A 20853-nucleotide genomic window follows, 5' to 3' on the forward strand; every position below is an offset into this window, starting at 1 on the left:
ACCAGAAGACGCTGCACCTCTGTAGGCTGAGAGGAAAGTGAGCGGAGTCTCCAGATGATGGAGACCCAAACTTCGCCCAAGGATGAGGTGGCTGAGGCAGTGGAGCTGGAGCTTGAGGCCGTGATCGGATTCAATGGTGAGACCTCGAACGTGTCTGGGCTAGGTGGTTTAGGGACCCCAGGGACAATGTGGTGCAACCAGGGAGAGTGAGACACCAGGCGGCACCTGGAAGGCAGCTTGGGACACTGGCATGAGTCAAGCACTGGGGACCCAAACAGCCTCTCCTCCCCAAAGATCTTAGAGTCATGTCCTCGCTCCGGACCTTAAAGATTGGGGATGGGTTTTGCCAACATCTGAAAGGAACCAAATGCCCCCTTACTAGGCCATAAGGATAAAAAAGTGTGATCTGAAACCCTTCTCCCACTAGCCAGCTCTCCCCTGGCTCTAAGCCCCACACAGCCAGCAAAACTGTCTGCCCCTCAGTATTGGATTACAGAATACGTGTAGGTCCCTGGGACCAAGTAACCTCTAAAATCCCAGCTGATGTACTAATGAGAAGGGGCTGGAGGGAGTGGGGAACTTGTGTTTTGAGCAACCACTTTAGGGGATGATTTGTCTTCTAACCAGAAGGAAGGTGAGGATTTCAGACCATGATGGACACCACGGGGAGCTGGACTGGAGAGGTGCTTTGGTCAGAGGGGCCTGGTTGTTCCACTCGAATCTGACTTATGACCACCTCCTGTTTGGAACATGAAGAGGGGAAATGCTGTTTGGGTTTTGAGAAGGATGCAAACAAGCAATGGATTGCATTTTAGAAAAAGCAAACTTTTAAAGAAAATGCATTGTGATGCCTGAAAGCTTTAAAAGTGTAGTAATGTAGACACAGAACAATCAATAACTAAAGCTTTAGCACATTCTAGGACTTGGCTCTTGAGCCTTCTCTTTGTTTTATGTTAATGGTCTCTGATAGAAATTGAGCACTTAGTACATCCTAGTACTGGCCATCTTTAGAGCTGGTCACCAGATCATTGGTAAAGGAAGTGAGTGACCTGCTATGAGGGCAAAGGATCACACTGGTGACCAGTAGAGAGCCCTGCTACTGAATTCAGTACTGTTCAATACTGTTTTGTAGCGCTCAGAGAGTATTGTCAGTTATATCTCAGTGTCTCCAATTATCTTGGCCTTTTAAAATTCAATAAAATTGAATTGTTTTTGCCTTCTTGGTTTTGTGACAATTTATATTCTTTCATACAGTCAAATATGCATTTATCTAAAATTACTGAATGCCAAGTAGTATGGTGGGCTTCCCAGGTGGCTCAGTGGTAAAGAACACGCCTGTCAATGCAGGAGACACCAGATGTGGGTCCCATCCTGGGTCAGGAAGATCCCCTGGAGGAAGAAATTGCAACCCACTCCAGTATTCTTGCCTGGATAATCCCACTGACAGAGGAGCCTGGCAGGCCTACAGTCCATGAGGTCGCAGAGTCGGACACGACTGAGCACACACGCACACATGTAAATAGTATACGATGCACTGAGAATATAGAGTAATACAGGGGGTAAATCCATAGTCATACTTAAGAACAAGAGCTTAGAAAAGTGGAAAAATACAGTGAAATCTAAGGAAAAATCAACCATTATTACTTGTCCCAAAGATATCTCTGTTAAACTTTGGTATGATCCTTTCAAATGTACATTGACATAATTTTTTAATAAAAGTGGACTCATGCTGTATATATTATAACCAGACTTTTTTCTACCTCGGATGCCCTGAAAATCTTTCGTTAGCAGTGAATATACTCTATACCAGCCTTGTCAGTAGAGCAAAATTACCTAATACTGCCCAACCCCCAAACACACACACTTATTTTAGTTGAACTAAGGCTTATTTTAAAAGCCTTATGCTCAGTCTAAATAAAAACAATTAGCCACTTCTGCCCTCGACTTTTATTATTTTCAACCTCTCTTTCAGGACATGTCCCCACTGGTCTAAAATGCCATCCTGACCAGGAGCATCTGGTCTACCCTCTGGGTTGCACCATCCTCATCCAGGCAATAAATACTCAGGAACAGAATTTCCTACACGGTCATGGCAACAACGTCTCCTGTGTGGCCATCTCCAAGAGTGGACTTTACATTGCGTCTGGACAAGTCACATTCATGGGCTTTAAGGTGAATACATTAAAACACCACCCACCGTGTATTGATTCAGAGGCGCCTCCCAAGAAAAACTGCCTCACTTCAGAGTAGCTCTGCACTGTCCTGTGTACACCCTGCCTCCTCTTCCCTTGGCCTCTCCTGGAACTCATTTTCGCTCTGTGAAGCTGAAAGTAAAGGCACCTGGTGGCTTTATACCCAGTGCAGCAGCTTGTGACTGGTAATACCTAGAAACAAAAGTCCCCGCTTACACCTGTTTCTGTTTTGTTGCTGTCATGTTCGGAAGACGTGCTCTAATTTCTAGAAAAGTGATGAATGATTATTTTTTCACACAGAGAGGTAGCTCTCTCCTCTGGTCCTTTCAAAGCCTGTCTATGGTCTGACAGTGTATTCTTGCCCCCAGGCAGATATCATTTTGTGGGATTATAAGAAAAGGGAGCTGATGGCTCGGCTGTCACTTCACAAGGGCAAAATTGAAGCTCTGGCCTTTTCACCAAATGATACGTACTTGGTATCACTAGGAGGCCCAGACGATGGAAGGTAATGAACTAAGCACACTTATTTCTTTTCTACTAGGCATATTTCTAGACGTGTTAACAACTGTCCCCTTTCTAACATTCTCTGTTTGCCTGTCTGTATTTGAGCATGTGTGATGTGAAAAGCTTATGAAGCTCATATGAATTTGGGAAATTATAAATTTTTGGTGAAAGAGTTCGAATTAAGCTGAAAAGACAGAAACAAATAACAAAGAAAATAATGTAACTATGAAAGTAAAGTACCTGCATATATATGTAGAACCAAGCAAAAACTGGGGGAAATGTCATTAAAAAAAATACATGTTAACTTTTAGTGGCCATTGATAATTTAAAATATTTATAGATTTTTAAAGACTTAAAGTGCTTATAGAGAGTTCCCCAATTGGTTGGGAAATTTATATGCCCTATATTAAGAAAAAGCACAGAATAAAGAATTCTACTTACATGAAACTTCATCTGTATGAAAAGACTGCAAAGAAAAATAGTGAAAATTAAATATTCTGAAATGCTAAGAATCAAAAGAAAAAAATTAAAAAGCCCGTGAGGAAAATACCATAAGACGCTGATTCTCAAGCCTGGCAGTGCACTGAAATCAACTGGGAGCTTTAGAAGATTACTGGTGGTTGGCTCCACCTTCAGAGACTTTGATTAATTGGCCTCAGTTTTAGGAGTTCTAAAGATTTCCCATATGATCCTAGTTTGCAGCTAAATCGAGAATCATTGCTGGAAAAGATGACATCATCCTTGTCATCATCATCTTCATCATCGACCATAGCTGTTTTTTTTGTTTTTGTTTTTTTTTGAGCACTTACTACAGGTCAGATGTGTGCCAAGCATCTTAACTGCATTATCTCATTTAAGTCTCATGGCAACTCCACGAGGTGGAGCTCTTGGGGCTATATGACAGATGAACTTGAGTCACCAGCTGCTAAGTAGCAGAGCTGGGGGACAAACCCTGAAGTGTGACTTCAGAGGTGGCATTTTTAACTTCCCTAAGGCATGATCTTTGACCTCAAGGATCTCACGGTCAAGGTTAGTAGGGAGAGAATACATACAAACGAAATTGGGGGAAAAGTATTTCAAAGCATTATATTAGGAAGAACAATCAATGCAGTGCATATCCCTGTGTAAGTGCTAAAGGAACACCCAAGGCTTGTGTAGGACTTAACACTTCAGTGCACTTTTACAGATATTTTCTTGTTTGAGCTGCAAAGCTTAATTACAATGGAAATTTATATTCATGTGTAGTTATATATTGATAGTTCTCAGTATATAGCAAAGTAGTCACATGTCCCTGGCCCATCCCCATTTGACTGTTTTTTTCCTCAACAGAAATGCGTCCAGCAGTCTATTACTATTCTTAACTTACGGTAGTTGTTCTCAATCTTGGGTACACATTGAAATCTCCTGAGGAATCATTTTTGCCAAAATACTTCCCCAAGACATTGTTTACATGTCGTGTTGTGCAAGCTTTGCCACAATCAATTTTAGACCATTTTCAACCTCAAAAAGAAACCAGTGCTCATTAGCAGTCACTCCCCATTCCTGCTGTGTTAGTTCCTTCTGTGTAGCAAAGTGAGTCAGTTAAATGGAGACATATACCCATTCTTTTTTGGATTTCCTTCCCATTTAGGTCACCACAAGATCATTGAGTAGAGGTCCCTGTGCAATACAGTAGGTTCTCATTAGTTATCTATTTCATACATAGCAGTGGAGAAGGCAATGGCACCCCACTCCAGTACTCTTGCCTGGAAAATCCCATGGATGGAGGAGCCTGGTAGGCTACAGTCCATGGGGTCGCTAAGAGTCGGACACAAGTGAGCGACTTCACTTTCACTTTTCACTTTCATGCATTGGAGAAGGAAAAGGCAACCCACTCCAGTGTTCTTGCCTGGAGAATCCCAGGGACGGCGGAGCCTGGTGGGCTGTCATCTGTGGGGTCGCACAGAGTCGGACACGACTGAAGCGACTTAGCAGCAGTGTATATATGCCCTGGTTTGATTCTTGGGTCGGGAAGATCCCCTGGAGAAGGGATAGGCTACCCGCTTCAGTATTCATGGGCTTCCCTGGTGACACAGATAGTAAAGAATCTGCCTGCAGTGTGGGATCCCTGGAGGAGGGCATGGCAACCCACTCCAGTATTCTTGCCTGCAGAGTCCCCATGGACAGAGAAGCCTGGCAGGCTAGCACAGCACAGGGTATGTGGAAAGACTGATGCTGGGAAAGACTGAAGGCAAAGTAGAAGGGAGCAGCAGAGGATGAGATCGTTAGGTAGCATGACTGACTCAATGGACATGAATTTGAGCAAACTCTGGGAGATGGTGGAGCACAGAGGAGCCTGGCAAGCTATACCCCATGGGGTTGCAAAGAATCGGACACGACTAAGAGACTGAACAACAACTGTAAATATTCAACGTCAGTCTCCCAGTCCATCCCACCTCTGCTTGTAACCGGAAGTTCATTCTCTACATCTGCGACTCTATTTCTGCTTTGCTTAGCAAATAAGTTCGTCTCTACCATTTTTCTAGGTTCCAAATATAAGCAATATTATACAATATTTTTCTCTTTCTGACTCACTTCACTCCGTATGACAATCTTTAGGTCCATCCACATCTCTGCAGTGATTCCAGGGTTTAACGTAATACCCTCTCCCCTGCATTCTTGATATCATTAACCAAGCACTATCAATTTAGGACTAAATTGTATGATTACACCCAGAAAGATGCAAAGGTAAGCTACAACATGTTTGTGTGTGTGCTCAGTCATGTCTGACTCTTTTGTGGCCCCAAGGACTGGGGCCTGCCAGGCTCCTCTGTCCATGGATTTCCCAGACAAGAATACTGGAGTGGGTTGCCACTTCCTACTCCAGGGAATCTTCCCGACTCAGGTATCAAACCTACATCTTCTGTGTTTCCTGCATTTGCTGCTCTTTACCACTGAGCCACCTGGGAAGCCCTGAGCTACAACAGAACTGCTCTTAGTGTGGTCCCCAGACCAAAGCACACCAGAGACTTTTTAGCAAAGCAGATTCTCAGACTCCACCCCAGACCTACTGAATCAGAACGTCTGGGGGCAGGTCCTAGCACTTCCTGCTTTGGCAAGTCCTCCAGCTGAATCAGCTACATGGTATGGTGAAGTTTGAAAACATCCCTATGTCATTCTCTTTTATTGCTTCTAATTAACAATTTTTTTTTTTTTTTTTGCTGGAGTATTTCCCCAAGGGAATTTTTTACAAGCGATAAATGAGTGGTAAACTTTTATGCCCTGCCTGTCTCAAAAATCTCTTTATTTTAGTAAGAGACTTAGCTGTCTGGGGGTTGGGGGGATGGTCAATATAATTCTTTCATTTCTTTGTTAGTAACCTCTTGTATTTCTTTCCTTCTAGAACGGCTAAAAGAGCCATTTCTTATTTTGAAAGCCCGTTTCCCCCTGATTCTCTTTGTCCTTTCGTCTGAGCAGTGTGGTAGTCTGGAGCATAGCCAAGAGAGAGGCCATCTGTGGCAGCCCCGCAGCCGGCCTCAATGTCGGGAACGCCACCACAGTCATCTTCTCCAAGTGCCGCGACGAGATGTTTGTCACTGCTGGAAAGTACGTGTCTGCTGTCAAGGTTTCTAGAACATGTAAATCACCCTATTCGCTTACAAAGAAAACACGGTCATTCCAATTATGGGGAACGTGGTTTTCATCCTGAAAAAAGAGATTCCATCATAATTTTCACACGAAAAATCCCAGCTGATGCTATCGGTAGAGAACCTACCTGCCAATACAGGAGCGAGTTTTTAGCACGCACGTAAAAATTATTTTGGCTGGAAGTCCTTTTAAATACAGTTATTTAATCATTCTGTGCTTCCTACTGAAAAAGTTCTGCTGATTGGCTAAATCCATTTCTGCCTCTGGTCTGCCTATTACTGATAACACACTGCCCACAATCTGTGCTCACACTCAGGGCGTGTGCACACTCAGTAACTTAGTCATGTCCAACTCTTTGCAATACCATGGACTGTAGCCCACTAGGCTCCTCTGTCCATGAGATTTCCCACGCAAGGATACTGGAGTGGGTTGCCATTTCCTTCTCCAGGGGATCCTCCTAACCCAGAAAGAAAAAGTTACTGCTCTTCAATAAGATTTCTGGTTTGGTACCCATCTATACTAGATTCTCTGTGACAATTCCAACTTCAGGAATTCATTATACCAAATCAAATGAGAAAGCCTGCAGATGCTAGTACTTCGGCATCCAAATGACGACTGTATCTTGGGGAGACCACCAGGCCATAACAAATCCTCAAAAATACCTAGTTCTCTTCCTTTCAGCTTCTCCTTCAAAAGACTGCAGAAAACAGAGAAGAGATGAAGGATTTATTAAATGGGTCTCCAGTTGATTGTTTCTTTTCTCTAGCGGGACAATTCGAGTATGGGAACTGGATCTCCCAAACAGAAAGATCTGGCCAACTGAGTGCCAAACAGGACAGATGAAAAGAATAGTCATGAGCATCTCAGTAAGAATTACTCTGTTATTTTATGTAAATATTAGTACAAGTCCTTGTTAACAGTACTGAGCAAGACAGGGGTATGTGTGTGTGTGTATGTGTGCATGTGTGTAAGTACATGTTCTTTGGGCTGGGGGTGGGGAGGGGAGCCCTGGACATGGAGGGCACTGCCTGGGGAGGCACAGGTGAGGGAGTCTCACTTCAGGAGCTCCCGTGGGAAGCTGGAGAGGCTGCCTAGACACAGCTCTGGGGGAATCTGTTTCAGTGGACCTGAACTGCCATCAGACCCCAGGAATCTGCCTCACCTGGTGGGAAGCAGGGTAGCCAGGAGGTGCTCAAGGCCCACAGCACCTCCTGTTGCCACTCATGTTATTTCTGCACAAGAAATAAAGTTTCTAACAATGAAACTCCTTGTTGAAATGCAGTCTCCTCCACAAAGAGGGATTATTCATGTGTCTTTAATGTGGATTCAGATATTCATGCATATAACCCCATTCTCCACTCGTTTTATGAATGTAGACTTTGGGAAATAGGAAATAAAGCAAATACATATTCTCTCTGGAGGAGCACACCTTCACCCTAGGAGCCCTTCGGAGATGCCTCAGGGAGTGCATGCTAATAGCAGACACAAGTCCATTTCAGTGAAATTCACGCTGATTGGAGTCTGATGTTTCATACAGTTCTGAATTTGGCCCTGATTCTGCTCCCCTTGAAGGTGTTCTTACCCATCTTCAAGTCTGAGGAGACAGAAGTCACCTCAAGGACTTTTGGAGGTCTTCATAGGGTTCAGAGAAAACTCATCCCCTCCCTGATCAGGGGCTCCTGGGCATCAACTGGGCAAACCAGGTCTTCAGGTTTCCTTGTCTCTCTCATCCCCAGATGGCTAATGACGATAGCTTTTTCTACCTTGGCACCACCACTGGAGATATTTTAAAAATGAACCCCAGGACAAAGCTGCTGGCAGACACAGGGCCTGCAAAGGACAAGTTCAGTCTGGTGAGTAGAGACCATCAAAGTCTGCTTGCCCTGCTGTTTTCTAGTGATTTCCCCCTGCCACTGTTAGCACAGACTTCCATCAAGGGTTGTGGGGAGAAACAACACGTCTATGGTGCACCCAAGGCCACACTGCAATTTGCAATGTTCATTGACTAGTTCGATCAAACCCTCATCACTGGTGTATATTCAGGATATCCCAGGTGTCCTCAATTAGGGGTCAGAATCACACTTTTTTTTTTTTTTGCATCTTCAAAGCTCAAGGCCTGTGGCTTTGTGATTTGTAATCACATCCATTCCAGCATTTGGGCAGTCCAGTTGCCATGTGTAAGTGACATGTGCTCTTTGATTTACAAGACTATCTGTCATTTTTTTCTAATCTAATAACTAGATCTTAAACTTTAGCCTCAGCTGACATTTTAAGTCATGAGCAAGATGTAGAAATTGTTCATTGTTTATATTTGCAGAATTCCTAACAATTCAGGTTAAAAGTCCAATAAGAGACTTTGATCTCCAAACCAAAATAAAAAGCCTACCATCAAAGGGTAATTGGACAGAATAAGTGCTGTTATTTCCAGTGCCCCCAGAAAGTTACAGGGCTGTTTCTACTAAACTTTGGATTTCAAAGCTTCTTTCAGGTTCTGCACCTATCTATCTCATGTCTGATAATGGAACAGATGGTTCAAGCTTAGATAATTTTCCACTTAGCTGATGGTCCCAAGAAGCTTTGAAATATTGCACCGTGTTGCTGGGAAGGTGTTAGAGTTTTCTAAGTCACATAACCACTTATTATTCAGCTTTTAAGAATGGGAGAAAGCTGCAGTATAGGTAGAGTCGAGTCTAGCAATAAGCAGAGTCTAGGAGAAGGCAATGGCAACCCACTCCAGTACTCTTGCCTGGAAAATCCCATAGATGGAGGGGCCTGGTGGGCTGCAGTCCATGGGTCGCTAGGAGTAGGACACGACTGAGCGACTTCACTTTATTTTTTTACTTTCATGCGTTAGAGAAGGAAATGGTGACCTACTCCAGTGTTCTTGCCTGGAGAATCCCAGGGACGGGGGAGCCTGGTGGGCTGCCGTCTCTGGGGTCGCACAGAGTCGGACACGATTGAAGCGACTTAGCGGCAGCAGTCATAGGCACAGGCCAAATCAGTGTTTTTCAAATGATTTTTAGGAGAGGGATTCCAATATATTCAACAGATGAAACCAAATCAGATCAGGCTGAAGGAGGGCAAGGTTGAGAGTCCTGCCAATTCTGACTCTGAAAGGCTCCATGGGTGAAAATTCTGACCTGGATATTTTTGCTGAGTACTTGGAATGTCAGTGCTTCTCCAGAAAAGATGCTGACTGTCTCAGTGTTCTTCAAACCTGTGGCACTTAAGTTTCTCCCATGGATGCTTTAGTGCTTAATTCAGGTGTAAAGGTAAATTACATAATATAAAGCAATGTTTCCAAGATGCCCGTTACACAAGTGGAGAGATATCATTCTTTCAGGGCAAAGGGATTGGAGGTATTTGTTTGAATATCAAGACAGTTGGTTTGAATATCAAGTAATTCTTCATCTTTCTAACCATAGAGCCAACTTTTTTTTTTAATTTAGATTTTTGTTTTTTATTGAAGTATTCAGTTGGCCAAAAAGTTCATTTGGGTTTTCCATACATCTCACAGAAAACCCCAAATGAACTTTATGGACAAACCAATATAATTAACTTACAATATGTAGAGCAAGGGGGCTTCCCTGGTTGCTCAGTGGTAAAAAATCTGCCTGCCAAGTAGGAGAGATGGGTTCAATCAGTGGGTCAGGAAGATTCCTCTGGAGGAGGAAATGGCAACTCACTCCAGTATTTCTTGCCCGGAAAATTCCATGGACAGAGGAATCTGGCAAGTTGCAGTCTACGAGGCCACAAAGAGTCACTGAGCATACATGCACACATACATATACATATATGCCCTTTCTTTTGGATTTCCTTCCTATTTGGGTCAGCACAGAGCACTGAGTTCCCTGAGCTCTATACTGTAGGTTCTCATAAGTTGTCTATTTTATACATAGTATCAATAGTGTATGTGTGTCATACAGAGTAAAGTTAAGTCAGAAAAACAAAAATCGTGTATTAATAGATACATGTGGAATTGAGAAAAATGGGACAGTTGATCTTATTTGCAAAGCAAAAATAGAGATGCATAGATTCCTAATGATGAAACCATTTAGCTTTTTTTCCCTTAATGTTCTCTCTCCCTCTAGGGAGTGTCAGCTATCTGTTGCCTGAAGATGGGGGGTTTGTTGGTAGGCTCTGGAGATGGATTGCTGGTCTTCTGTAAAAGCCCCAGCTACAAACCTATCAAGTAAGTTACCCCACAGGGTTTGGATGAGGAGACACCCTCTAGAGAGAGGTTTGCTTAGTCGGCAACTAAATGATGTGGACAAAGTGATATTTGGTTTAAAACAAATCTCATCTTGCTATTAAAATGAGTAGCTGGAAACACAGTAGATGGTGGTTTTTGCCAATGAAAAGATTCCACTTGTTAGACATGGAGTGAATGAAGTGTTTTTGGCCATGGTCATTTTTACCCATTTATTTGCCTGGAATGTTCCCTGTATCTAAATCCTACTTGTGTTCCACCACCCATTTAGAGGGACATCTCACTGTAAACTTCCTTGATTATCATAAACCATGTGGGCCTCCCCCTTTGCTGACCATGGGCACTTGATATTCTAACTCCTGCCTTTCCAACCGTGTGATCTCCTTGAAGGCAGGACTCAGGTTCTTATACCTAATATGTATCCTCTATAATGCTTCAGACAGTTAATAAATGCTCATCAATTGAGTAAATCTTCTTCACCTTTTGCTTCTCCTTAAAGGAAAATCCAGTTACAAGGTGGAATCACCTCTATCACACTTCGAGGGGAAGGACACCAGTTCTTTGTAGGAACAGAAGAATCACACATTTATCGTGTCAATTTCACTAATTTCAAAGAGACTCTCATCACAACTTGTCACTTTGAATCTGTTGAGGACATTGTCTTCCCATTGTAAGTAAAGAGTAAAAAAGTGATAAGAATGTAGAGATTTGATGCCATGTGCAAGGAAATTTAATTTTATTAACACATTTTTCACCTACTAACCTAATCAATCATGATAAATCATAATGTAATTTACATTATGTTTATGTGTGGTGTGTCTCACCACAGCAAAGATTTGAAACAGCAGACCAGTGTTACAGCTTGGTTACAACTCAGAGTTTTATTCAGCAAGCAAAGGATAGTACATCTTCAAAGCGTGAGGGTGGGCCGACCCCAAAGGAGAGGCCTCAATCCTTGGCTTCCTCCATTTATTCATTTGTTTCCTCCCTGCTGAGCCTGCCCTGTGCAATTGCGCTAGCCAAGAAGGGGGTGTGTTTGTTTCATCTGAAGTTCTCACTCCAGTCCATGGATTTTCTTTTGTTCTATTTTCAAGGTCTTTTCCCTTTCTTTGTCTTTTAGCCACCACCCTTTTGGACTCCTTTTTGCTATTCTGACTACCTAACAATAATAAATTATTATTTTTTTCTCCATGAATTTTTCTATTGTAGTGAATTATGTTAATAGATTTTCTTTGGCTTTTACCAAGCAGCTACATTCATTTTATAATTCAAATTTGGGCCTCTTTGGAATGTTGGCTTTTCTAGTAAATTCATCATGGAAAGGGTGAACAGACTGGAAAAACTTTGCTGTTTTCCACTGCTGTCTGGAGCACAACTTAGTAATGCCTTTTTTCAAACATCTTTCAGGTCGTTTGTTTGCACCTCTTGTGTCTTCCAGATTTGGCTTGCCTGATGGCAGTGGCCATAAGATTAAGAATTCCTCTGAACCTAGTTGCTATATATATTGGTAAATCTCTCACAAGACAGTGAAACATATAACCATGAGCAGTTTTAATGTCAAACAGAGCTGCCATCAGAGTCTGTCATTATTTGATTATGAAATCTATTTGTCTTTGGCGAGATTTGTCCCATAAAGTTGGTCACAGTTTTTGCTCTGAACTTCTTCAGTAATTCATTTGAATTTATAAAACTCAAGATCATTGTTGTATAGGCAGCAAGGCTCTTTGAAAACTTGGTCCTTGAGGTCACCAAATGTAGTTTTGGTTTCCTGAGCCTTTGTGATTAGGTCCCTCCTATTTCTAAAAGTGAAAATGGCTGGTGCCTCCCATCAGGCGAATTCTTATTTGAAAATTGGTCATTTCCTTTCTGTGTCACTTTTCCTGTCTTTTTCTAAGGAGCTTGGTAGAATCAATCTGTAAAATACTTGGTCCTGGTGTCTTCTGTAAGGGTAAGTTTTTACATGTCTTTTCAATTTCTATGCAGTCTTTAATCTAATCAGGTTTCGTACCCCTTTCTTTTTTTTTTTAATAGCTCTATTGAAATATAATTTACATATCTTAAAATTCACCCTCTATACAATTCAATGGCTTTCTTAGGGGTATATTTACAGAGTTTTGCAACCATTATCATAATCAATTTTAGAACATTTTATATCCCCCTAAAGAAACATCCTAGCAGTCACTTTAAGTCTCTAAGGTTCAGCTTTCAGCCACCCAAACTAAGCACAGTTGGTTAATGTAGTCAGTTAAAAAAGCTCTCAGATTCATCCATATAGTGCTGACCTCAAAAAGAGAATCTTAAAATTTTTTAAAAAGAAAGAAAAAAATAGAATTTGAAAAAGAAAAGTAGTGTCCTCTCTGGTCTCTGCCTCCTGTTTTTTGTTTTTTTTTTTTTCCTCTCGAGGTTTCCTGCACCCCCCATGTGTAGAATTCAACTGGCACACAGGAATTGGGGCAGTTTTTAATAATCAGAATTTAGGTCTTCCTCTTATGATTCTCTTGCTGCCAGGGTTTTCCCTTTAAATTCCAGATGAATTTTCCAGCCCCTTACTCTGATGGCCGGCACCTTTAGTCAGTGAGGCTGTGATTTTTCTGCTACTTTTTTTCTGTGGTCACCATACCTAGGGAGTTTGGGGCATCTCTGGTTAGAAAATCGCACAGTAATGATTCTTAACCCTTTCTAGTTGCACTTAAAAAAAAGGTATTTATTTGTTTTTTTGGCTGTGCCAGGTCTTAGTTGATCTTTGTTGCTGCGTTCAGGATTTTTCTTTTTAGTTGCAACATGTGGGATCTAGTTCCCTGACCAAGGACTGAACCCAGGCCCCCTGCATTTGGAGTATGGAGTCTTAGCCACTGAACCACCAGGAAAGTCCCCCAGTTACACTTTCACAAGAGCAAGCTCTTCTTGATTTCTATTTTAAAATATTTTCAGTGTCTTCGGGATTTGGCAGCCTTGTTATTGTGTTCATTTTATCTGGGTTTTATAATTGTTATTTGTGAGAAGGTTTGTGTGACGATTTCACTGCTCCAAAATGTGGTATTTTATTTACTAATTGTGGCCAAGCAGTGCGCCTTGTGGGATCTTAGTTCCCCAGCCAGGGACTGAACCTGGGCCCCCAGCAGTGAAAGCTCCCAGTCCTAGTAACTGGGCCACCAAGGAACTCCCCATCAAATGCCATTCTGCACAAGGAATCTGTAAGGCCATTAAGCCTGAGACAATAGGCATCTAAAAGCATCCTGGTGGCTTCCCTGGTGGCTCAGATGGTAAAGAATCTGCCTGCAATGTGGGAGACCCGGGTTCGATCCCTGGATTGGGAAGATCCTGTGGAGAAGGAAATGGCAACCCACTCCAGTATTCTTGCCTGGATAATCCCATAGGCAGATTAACCTGGCGGGCTACAGTCCATGGGGTTGCAAAGAGTCAGACACAACTGTGCAATTAACACTTTCAAAAAGCATCCTTCCCTACATCCTCAAGAAGCCCGTTTTAGCGTCAAACCTGCATCTGAGAAACACTGTGCGTCTTGTGCAGCTGCATGTCTCACTCCCCTGGTGGCTTCTCTGCAGCGGCACCGCTGAGCTCTTCGCCACCTGCGCCAAGAAGGACATCCGAGTGTGGCACACGCTGACCAACAAGGAGTTGCTGCGGATCACCGTGCCCAATATGACCTGCCATGGCATCGATTTCATGCGGGACGGCAAGAGCATCATTTCCGGTAAGGTCGGAGTACCAGGTTTGACTTCCGGTTCCGGCTGTGGCTTTGGTTCTTGCTAGTCGTTTCCTACCAGGCTCCGTGTGAGGATGAACTGGCGTGGCCTCCCACGGGTCACTTGCTTTTCATCTAGCCTGTTTTTGGAATTCCCTTCCAGCTAGGATTCTTTCTGAGCTAGGAATTACCAAACAGCAATTTCTCTTCCCCCACATTGCTTCATATAGCATGTTGCTTTCTCTCTGGCCAGGAAAATTCAGTTTTCACCTCACAGGGTGGATTTGAGGCCTTAGCGAGTCCAGGATTCTTGTGTGAGAACCCTTTTTTGTTGCTCAAGAGATTAAAAACCTGACTTTAAGTTATAGCTCCAAGGGAATTTATTTTTAATTCAGTTGATTATATCGTGCCAAAATATTTTAACATGAATTATAGACACCATGATATTCTATTTCTGAAGACTTCAGTATGCATCTCTGAAGATATTTGCCTATAAAATAATAATTTCTTAATATCATCTATGTTCAATCCATGTATAAATTTCCCCAACGGTCAAAAGTGAATTACTGGTTCACATCAATGAAAAGTCAAGTGAGTCTTTCAGCTCAGTTCAGTCGCTCAGTCGTGTCCGACTCTGCAACCCCATGAATTGCAGCACGCCAGGCCTCCCTGTCCATCACCAACTCCCGGAGTTTAGCGGCAGGTATTAAAATGGTGATATCAGGGGAATTCTCTGGAAGCCCAGCTGTTAGGACTACATATTTCCACTGCAGAAGACACCGGTTCGATCCCTGGTCAGGGAACTAAGATTGCATGTGCCTGGATGCAGCCAAAACAATCGTTATAATAATATAAAACGATGATATCAGGAACCATCTCACTGCCCTCTCTTCTTGGCTTTGTCTCCTTGTGCTGCTTCTACCTTGGGGCATGTTTTCTCCACATAGTGGTCCCCAGGAGCTCTTGGTTTGCATTACACTTAGAGCTAACAAATCCTGGGGTCAAAAATCTTGATATCATCATCACTTCTCTTTTTGTCTTATACCAAAACCCCATTTCTCCTGCTCCAATGGCTCCTTCTTCAGAGTATATCCAAGATTTCATGCATCTTATCATCTCCACCCTCATCTCAGTCACTACCACCATCTCTCTCCTAGATTATTCTGGTAGCTTCCTACCAGGACTCCTTGCTTCTGCCCTCACCTGTCACCTTTCTTCCACGATCTGCTCTCAATACAGAAGCCAGGAAATTCTTTAATTTGTAAGACTATGCCATTTCTAGTACTCAAAGGTTTTTTTCCTTTTTAAGACTTTTTTTTTTTTTTTTGATGTGGGCCATTTTTAAAGTCTTTATTGAATTTGTTACAATATTGCTTCTGTTTTATGTTTTGGTTTTTGGCTGGGAGGCATGTGGGATCTTGATGTTAGCTCCACAATGAGGGATTGAACCTGCACCCCCTGCACTGGGAGGCAAAGCCTTAACCACTAGACGGCCAGGGAAGTCCGCAGGGCTGACATGCTTTTAAACAGAACTCTTCTGGAAGCTGACTTCTGATCCCTGGTTGACATCCCAGTTGCAATATCAACCATCTAGTTGACTGTGCAAGTTTTACAGCTCATGGGAGAGGTGGGGGATGGCCTCCCCAACTAATGTCTCCTGGGTTGGGGTACACCAGGAGGCAGGCTTAGCTAAGGCGAGCCGTTCATTTCCTTTGGGAGGTGTGACCAGTTTGGGGAATCAGGGAAAAGGGGGCTGTGATTCCTGGCAGTGGGTGGGGGACTGGCCTCTTCCCTCTATCACCACCGCTGTCCCCTCACATCCTGTCTCTCACTTAGGATTTAGAGTATGCTCATCCTGCCTGCCTTCTCTTTCCCTTTCATGCCAGCGTGGGACGATGGTAGAATCCGAGCCTTTGCCCCGGAGACAGGCCGACTGATGTACGTTATTAACAATGCACACAGGATTGGCGTGACCGCCATCGCCACCACCAGCGACTGTAAAAGGGTCATCAGCGGCGGAGGAGAAGGGGAGGTACTGTTCTCCAGGGCTGAATCTTTTAAAAATAGTCACATATTCAGAGCAAATGCCCCATTTGTTATAGTTCTTCAGTCAGAAAATCGTGTCTGATTCTTCGTGACCCCATGGACTGCAGCACGCTAGGCTTTCCTGTCCCTCACCATCTCCTGGAGTTTGCCCAAGTTCATGTCCATTGAATCAGTGATGCTATCCAACCATATCATCCTCTGTTGCCCTCTTCTCCTTCTGCCTTCAATCTTTCAACTGCCCCATAACAGGCCACTAATTTGATTTTTTTCATCTGTACTAGGAGTCAGGCAAGACCAAATTAAGGTTTTGATGAAACTCTGAAGTCCATCATACATTAAAGTTCTAATAGTATAAATACACATATCAATATATTTGTTCCCAGAAAGGACATTTAGGATAAGGACATGAAAGCATTCTATATAGAATCAAGCTAGGGACCAAGTTGGTGTTTTGCCAGAGGTTTGGAATACCTTTTTTTCCCCTTCAAAAACCATAGTGAAGTTGCTCAGTCGTGTCCGACTCTTTGCGACCCCATGGGTTGTAGCCTACCAGGCTCCTCGGTCCATGGGATTTTCCAGACAAGAGTACTGGAGTGGGTTGCCATTTCTAAATTGTCTTTATCTTGTCTTTTAAAGGAAATGCCATTTTTGGACTCAATTCTTTAATCTACCCATACACTTTGACCATCATTTTAAAATTATTACACTCAATCATTTTCTTGCATCATTTCAAGGAGCCTAAAATGTCTTTTCATACATCTCAGTATCTCCCTTCCTTCTACTCCCCAGGTTTTTTTTCCATCCCAAAGCCTTCCTTCTCTCAACATAGGACATTACATTTTCCTTTCCTTTCTCCATGCTATCATAGGAATGACCTAAGGAGAAGAAAGAGACAGCATCTTCATATAGCCTCTGGCAGAGATCAGACCAAACCAGTTAGTGTCTGAGTGTTTTAGTTCTGGAGTCACACTCAATTTTCTCAAATTTCACTCCCACCACTTCCAAGCTGTGTGACCTGGGCTGTGTGCTTTAACTTCTCTGTGATTCAGTGTCCTGTAAAAGTAAAGTGTGACGTGAAGATAGCAATTCTGATATTAATGAGATACTTTACACCCTTTATTTTGCACTGTCTTCAGAGCCTGGTGTGCCTTTCATGGTCAGAGCACATCTTCTAGACAAGACCTTGCAGATGCTCCACAGACCCGCCCAGCCCTGAGCCATCTCCCTCCTCTCTGGACCCTTGCAGCTCCATTCCCTTCCGTCATTCCTGCAGCCTAGCTGTTGCTAACACCCGCAGCATCCTTGCTTGCTCCCTCAGCCTTTGGGGGCATCTGCCTTGCTGAGGAGGGCTTCCCAGGTGGCTCAGTGGTAAAGAATCTGCCTGCCAATGCAGGAGACATGGGTTCGAGTCCTGGGTTGGGAAGATCCCCTGGAGAAGGGAATGGCAAGCCACTCTAGTATTCTTGCCTAGAAAATCCCATGGACAGAGGAGCCCAGTGGGCTGTAGTCCATGGGGTGGCAGAGTCAGACATGACTGAGCACACACATATGCACCCGCGTGGCTGAGGAGGGCTACTGGAGGAACTTACACATTACAAATTGGTTGCCCCTGACCCAGGTTAGCAATCTTTTCACAGTCCCCCCTCCCATTTCCATTGGCTACTAAAGACCTTTCCTTCCAAGAGACATAGTCTTTAAGGTCTTTTTAGGTATGGGAGGCCAGGGCTGCTGGTCCACAGGTGTGTACTGGTCTGAATGCAATGGTTGCTAAGATACACTTGAGTATTTTACTTCCATTTGCATTGGTAAATGGCCACTACCTGAGTTGTGAAGACCCTAGTTTTCCATTTCATGTTCAACTAGACTATGGCTCTTTCATTGTCTTGTATCACTTACACAAAATGATTTCTACTTTCCTTGTTTTTCCTAAGTCCAACACATTCATTATAGGAAGCATCTGACTGTGAGCATCTGACTACATGATAATGTTTTCTGGTCTAGCTGTGACAGCATGTTTATCCATTACAGGACCCACTGTTATAACCAAATAACTTTCCTTTTTACTTACCCTTTTTTTATTACAGTTAGGGCATCAGTTATGAAATTTTGTGTGTAGGTAGTTGTATCACCTCTGCATTTCATTTCAAGTTGACAGAGGGGTGTCAGACAATATTTGTTATTGAAAGTGGGTATTGACTTTGATGGGGTTGAGAACCACTGATTTTAAACGATTGAAACTGAGCAGCTTATGTGAAAGTTTAAATATGGCCCTGGGTACCCAAGAGATTCCCTGATGGCACCAGAAATTTGATAGCAGTGCTCAGCAGAAACGAGCAGACATTATTATTTCACTTGGTTCAGCAGCAGCCCTTGCTTTACTGGTTTTAGCAGCGGGGGCCTGGTAAATTTCTCAGCCCTAAAAGTAAAAATGGATGTAGGCTCCTGGTAGGCGTCTTCCTGGCTCCATGAAAGAATATTCCCGCCCTGCAACTTGATATCCCCACCCCACTCAACCAAGATGAGAACAGGGAATTAGAAAAACAAATCAGGCCCAGGAGGTGAGAACACTCTTGGGATCTGTTTTTCATCAGAAAGTCCCAAGTTGGAACTGAGAGCCTGTGCTTTGTGGCTTCCAGGTGAGGGTGTGGCACATAGGCCACCAGACCCAGAAGCTGGAGGAGGCACTGAAGGAGCACAAGTCCTCCGTGTCCTGCATCCGGGTGAAGAAGAGTAATGAGGAGTGCGTCACAGCCAGCACAGACGGCACCTGCATCATCTGGGACCTGGTGTAGGTACCAGTGATGGGGAGGACCACTGATGCAGAATGCAGTCCCAGCTATTGAACTCGAGGGAAAACTCAAACAAAGGGCAGAAACCTGCCTCTGGGCAACAGGAAAGGGGTGCATCTCAGAAGCCATTCATCTCCATGACTGTTGAGGGTTCACAGATACTGGTGGAAAGGGCAGAGCTTCCAGAAAGAGCTGGACCTTAGAAGTTTCTTGATGGATAGGGAAGTAGCTCTCTAGATACACAAAGCAAAACATGGTTTAACTTACACTAATGCAACTCCCTGGCTCAGTGTAAAGGATCTGCCTTCCAAGCAGGAAACACTGGTTCGATCCCTGGGTCAGGAAGATCTCCCGGAGAAGGAAATGGCAACCCACTTCAGTATTCTTGCCTGGAGAATCCCATGAACAGAGGAGCCTGGTGGACTATGGTCCATGGGGTTGCAAGGAGTTTGACATGACTTAATGACATCACTTCGTGGGAAATAGATGGGTAAACAGTGGAAACAGTGTCAGACTTTATTTTTTGGGCTCCAAAATCACTGCAGATGGTGACTGCAGCCATGAAATTAAAAGACGCTTACTCCTTGGAAGGAAAGTTATGACCAACCTAGACAGCATATTGAAAAGCAGAGACATTACTTTGCCAACAAAGGTCTGTCTAGTCAAGGCTATGGTTTTTCCAGTGGTCATGTATGGATGTGAGAGTTGGACTGTGAAGAAGGCTGAGCACCGAAGAATTGATGGTTTTGAACTGTGGTGTTGGAGAAGACTCTTGAGAGTCCCTTGGACTGCAAGGAGATCCAACCAGTCCATTCTGAAGGAGATCAGCCCTGGGTGTTCTTTGGAAGGAATGATGCTAAAGCTGAAACTCCAGTACTTTGGCCACCTCATTCAAAGAGTTGACTCATTGGAAAAGTCTCTGATGCTGGGAGGGATTGGGGGCAGGAGGAGAAGGGGACGACAGAGGATGAGATGGCTGGATGGCATCACCGACTCGATGGATGTGAGTCTGAGTGAACTCCCGGAGTTGGTGATAGACAGGGAGGCCTGGCGTGCTGCGATTCATGGGGTCACAAAGAGTCGGATATGACTGAGCGACTGAACTGAACTGAACTGAATGACTAAATAACAATAATACAACTGCCCAAGAAATGTGTAAATATTGATTCTCCTTCCATAGACCAGATGGCTGGGTGGCCATGTCACAAGCCAGGCTCTACTGGTAAATAAGATTTCTCTAGAAGAGAATAGTGATTTCACAGCTTTCGGATCTGTTTTTCAGGCGTCTTAGGAGGAATCAGATGATCCTGGCTAACACCTTATTCCAGTGTGTCTGTTACCACCCGGAGGAGTTCCAGATCATCACCAGTGGCACAGACAGAAAGGTAAGGGTTGGGACCTTTCTGGTTCATGAGAAGAGCCATGGTGCCTCGTGGCCACGGGTGCAGGCTCTGGAGCCAAGCCACGCCAGTTCGGAGGATGGGAGTGCCGGTGATCCTCTGCGTCACTTTGGAAATGCTGTGTCATTTTCTTGGGTGCCTTTGCTTCATTGTCTGCAAAATGGATGTGACGACACCACTGACCTCATGGATTACAGTCATGCTTGACTTTAATCAAGCTTGTTTTCATATAGTGTGAAAGTGAAAGTTGCTCAGTCGTGTCTGACTCTTTGTGACCCCATGGACTATACAGTCCATGGAATTCTCCAGGCCAGAATATGGAGTGGGTAGCCTTTTCCTTCTCGAGGGGATCTTCCCAACCCAGGGATCAAACCCATTA

The 20853-nt window shown here is 43.7% G+C and overlaps 1 protein-coding gene across 1 annotated transcript in view; it reads left to right on the top strand.

Moving 5' to 3' along the window:
• The window catches only part of CFAP52 (cilia and flagella associated protein 52), a 25729-nt gene continuing 4876 nt past the window's right edge, over positions 1 to 20853 (top strand). The window contains exons 1-12 of the mRNA XM_005907558.3: positions 1 to 136; positions 1973 to 2172; positions 2561 to 2697; positions 6153 to 6281; positions 7090 to 7189; positions 8060 to 8176; positions 10415 to 10515; positions 11033 to 11203; positions 14100 to 14248; positions 16126 to 16271; positions 18922 to 19073; positions 20357 to 20459. Coding sequence (XP_005907620.3) covers positions 55 to 136; positions 1973 to 2172; positions 2561 to 2697; positions 6153 to 6281; positions 7090 to 7189; positions 8060 to 8176; positions 10415 to 10515; positions 11033 to 11203; positions 14100 to 14248; positions 16126 to 16271; positions 18922 to 19073; positions 20357 to 20459 — 1587 coding nt within the window. The 5' untranslated portion in view covers positions 1 to 54. The remainder of the gene's footprint in view (positions 137 to 1972; positions 2173 to 2560; positions 2698 to 6152; positions 6282 to 7089; positions 7190 to 8059; positions 8177 to 10414; positions 10516 to 11032; positions 11204 to 14099; positions 14249 to 16125; positions 16272 to 18921; positions 19074 to 20356; positions 20460 to 20853) is intronic.

This window comes from Bos mutus, chromosome 19 (assembly GCF_027580195.1).
Source record: "Bos mutus isolate GX-2022 chromosome 19, NWIPB_WYAK_1.1, whole genome shotgun sequence".
NCBI classification, from domain to species: domain Eukaryota; kingdom Metazoa; phylum Chordata; class Mammalia; order Artiodactyla; family Bovidae; genus Bos; species Bos mutus.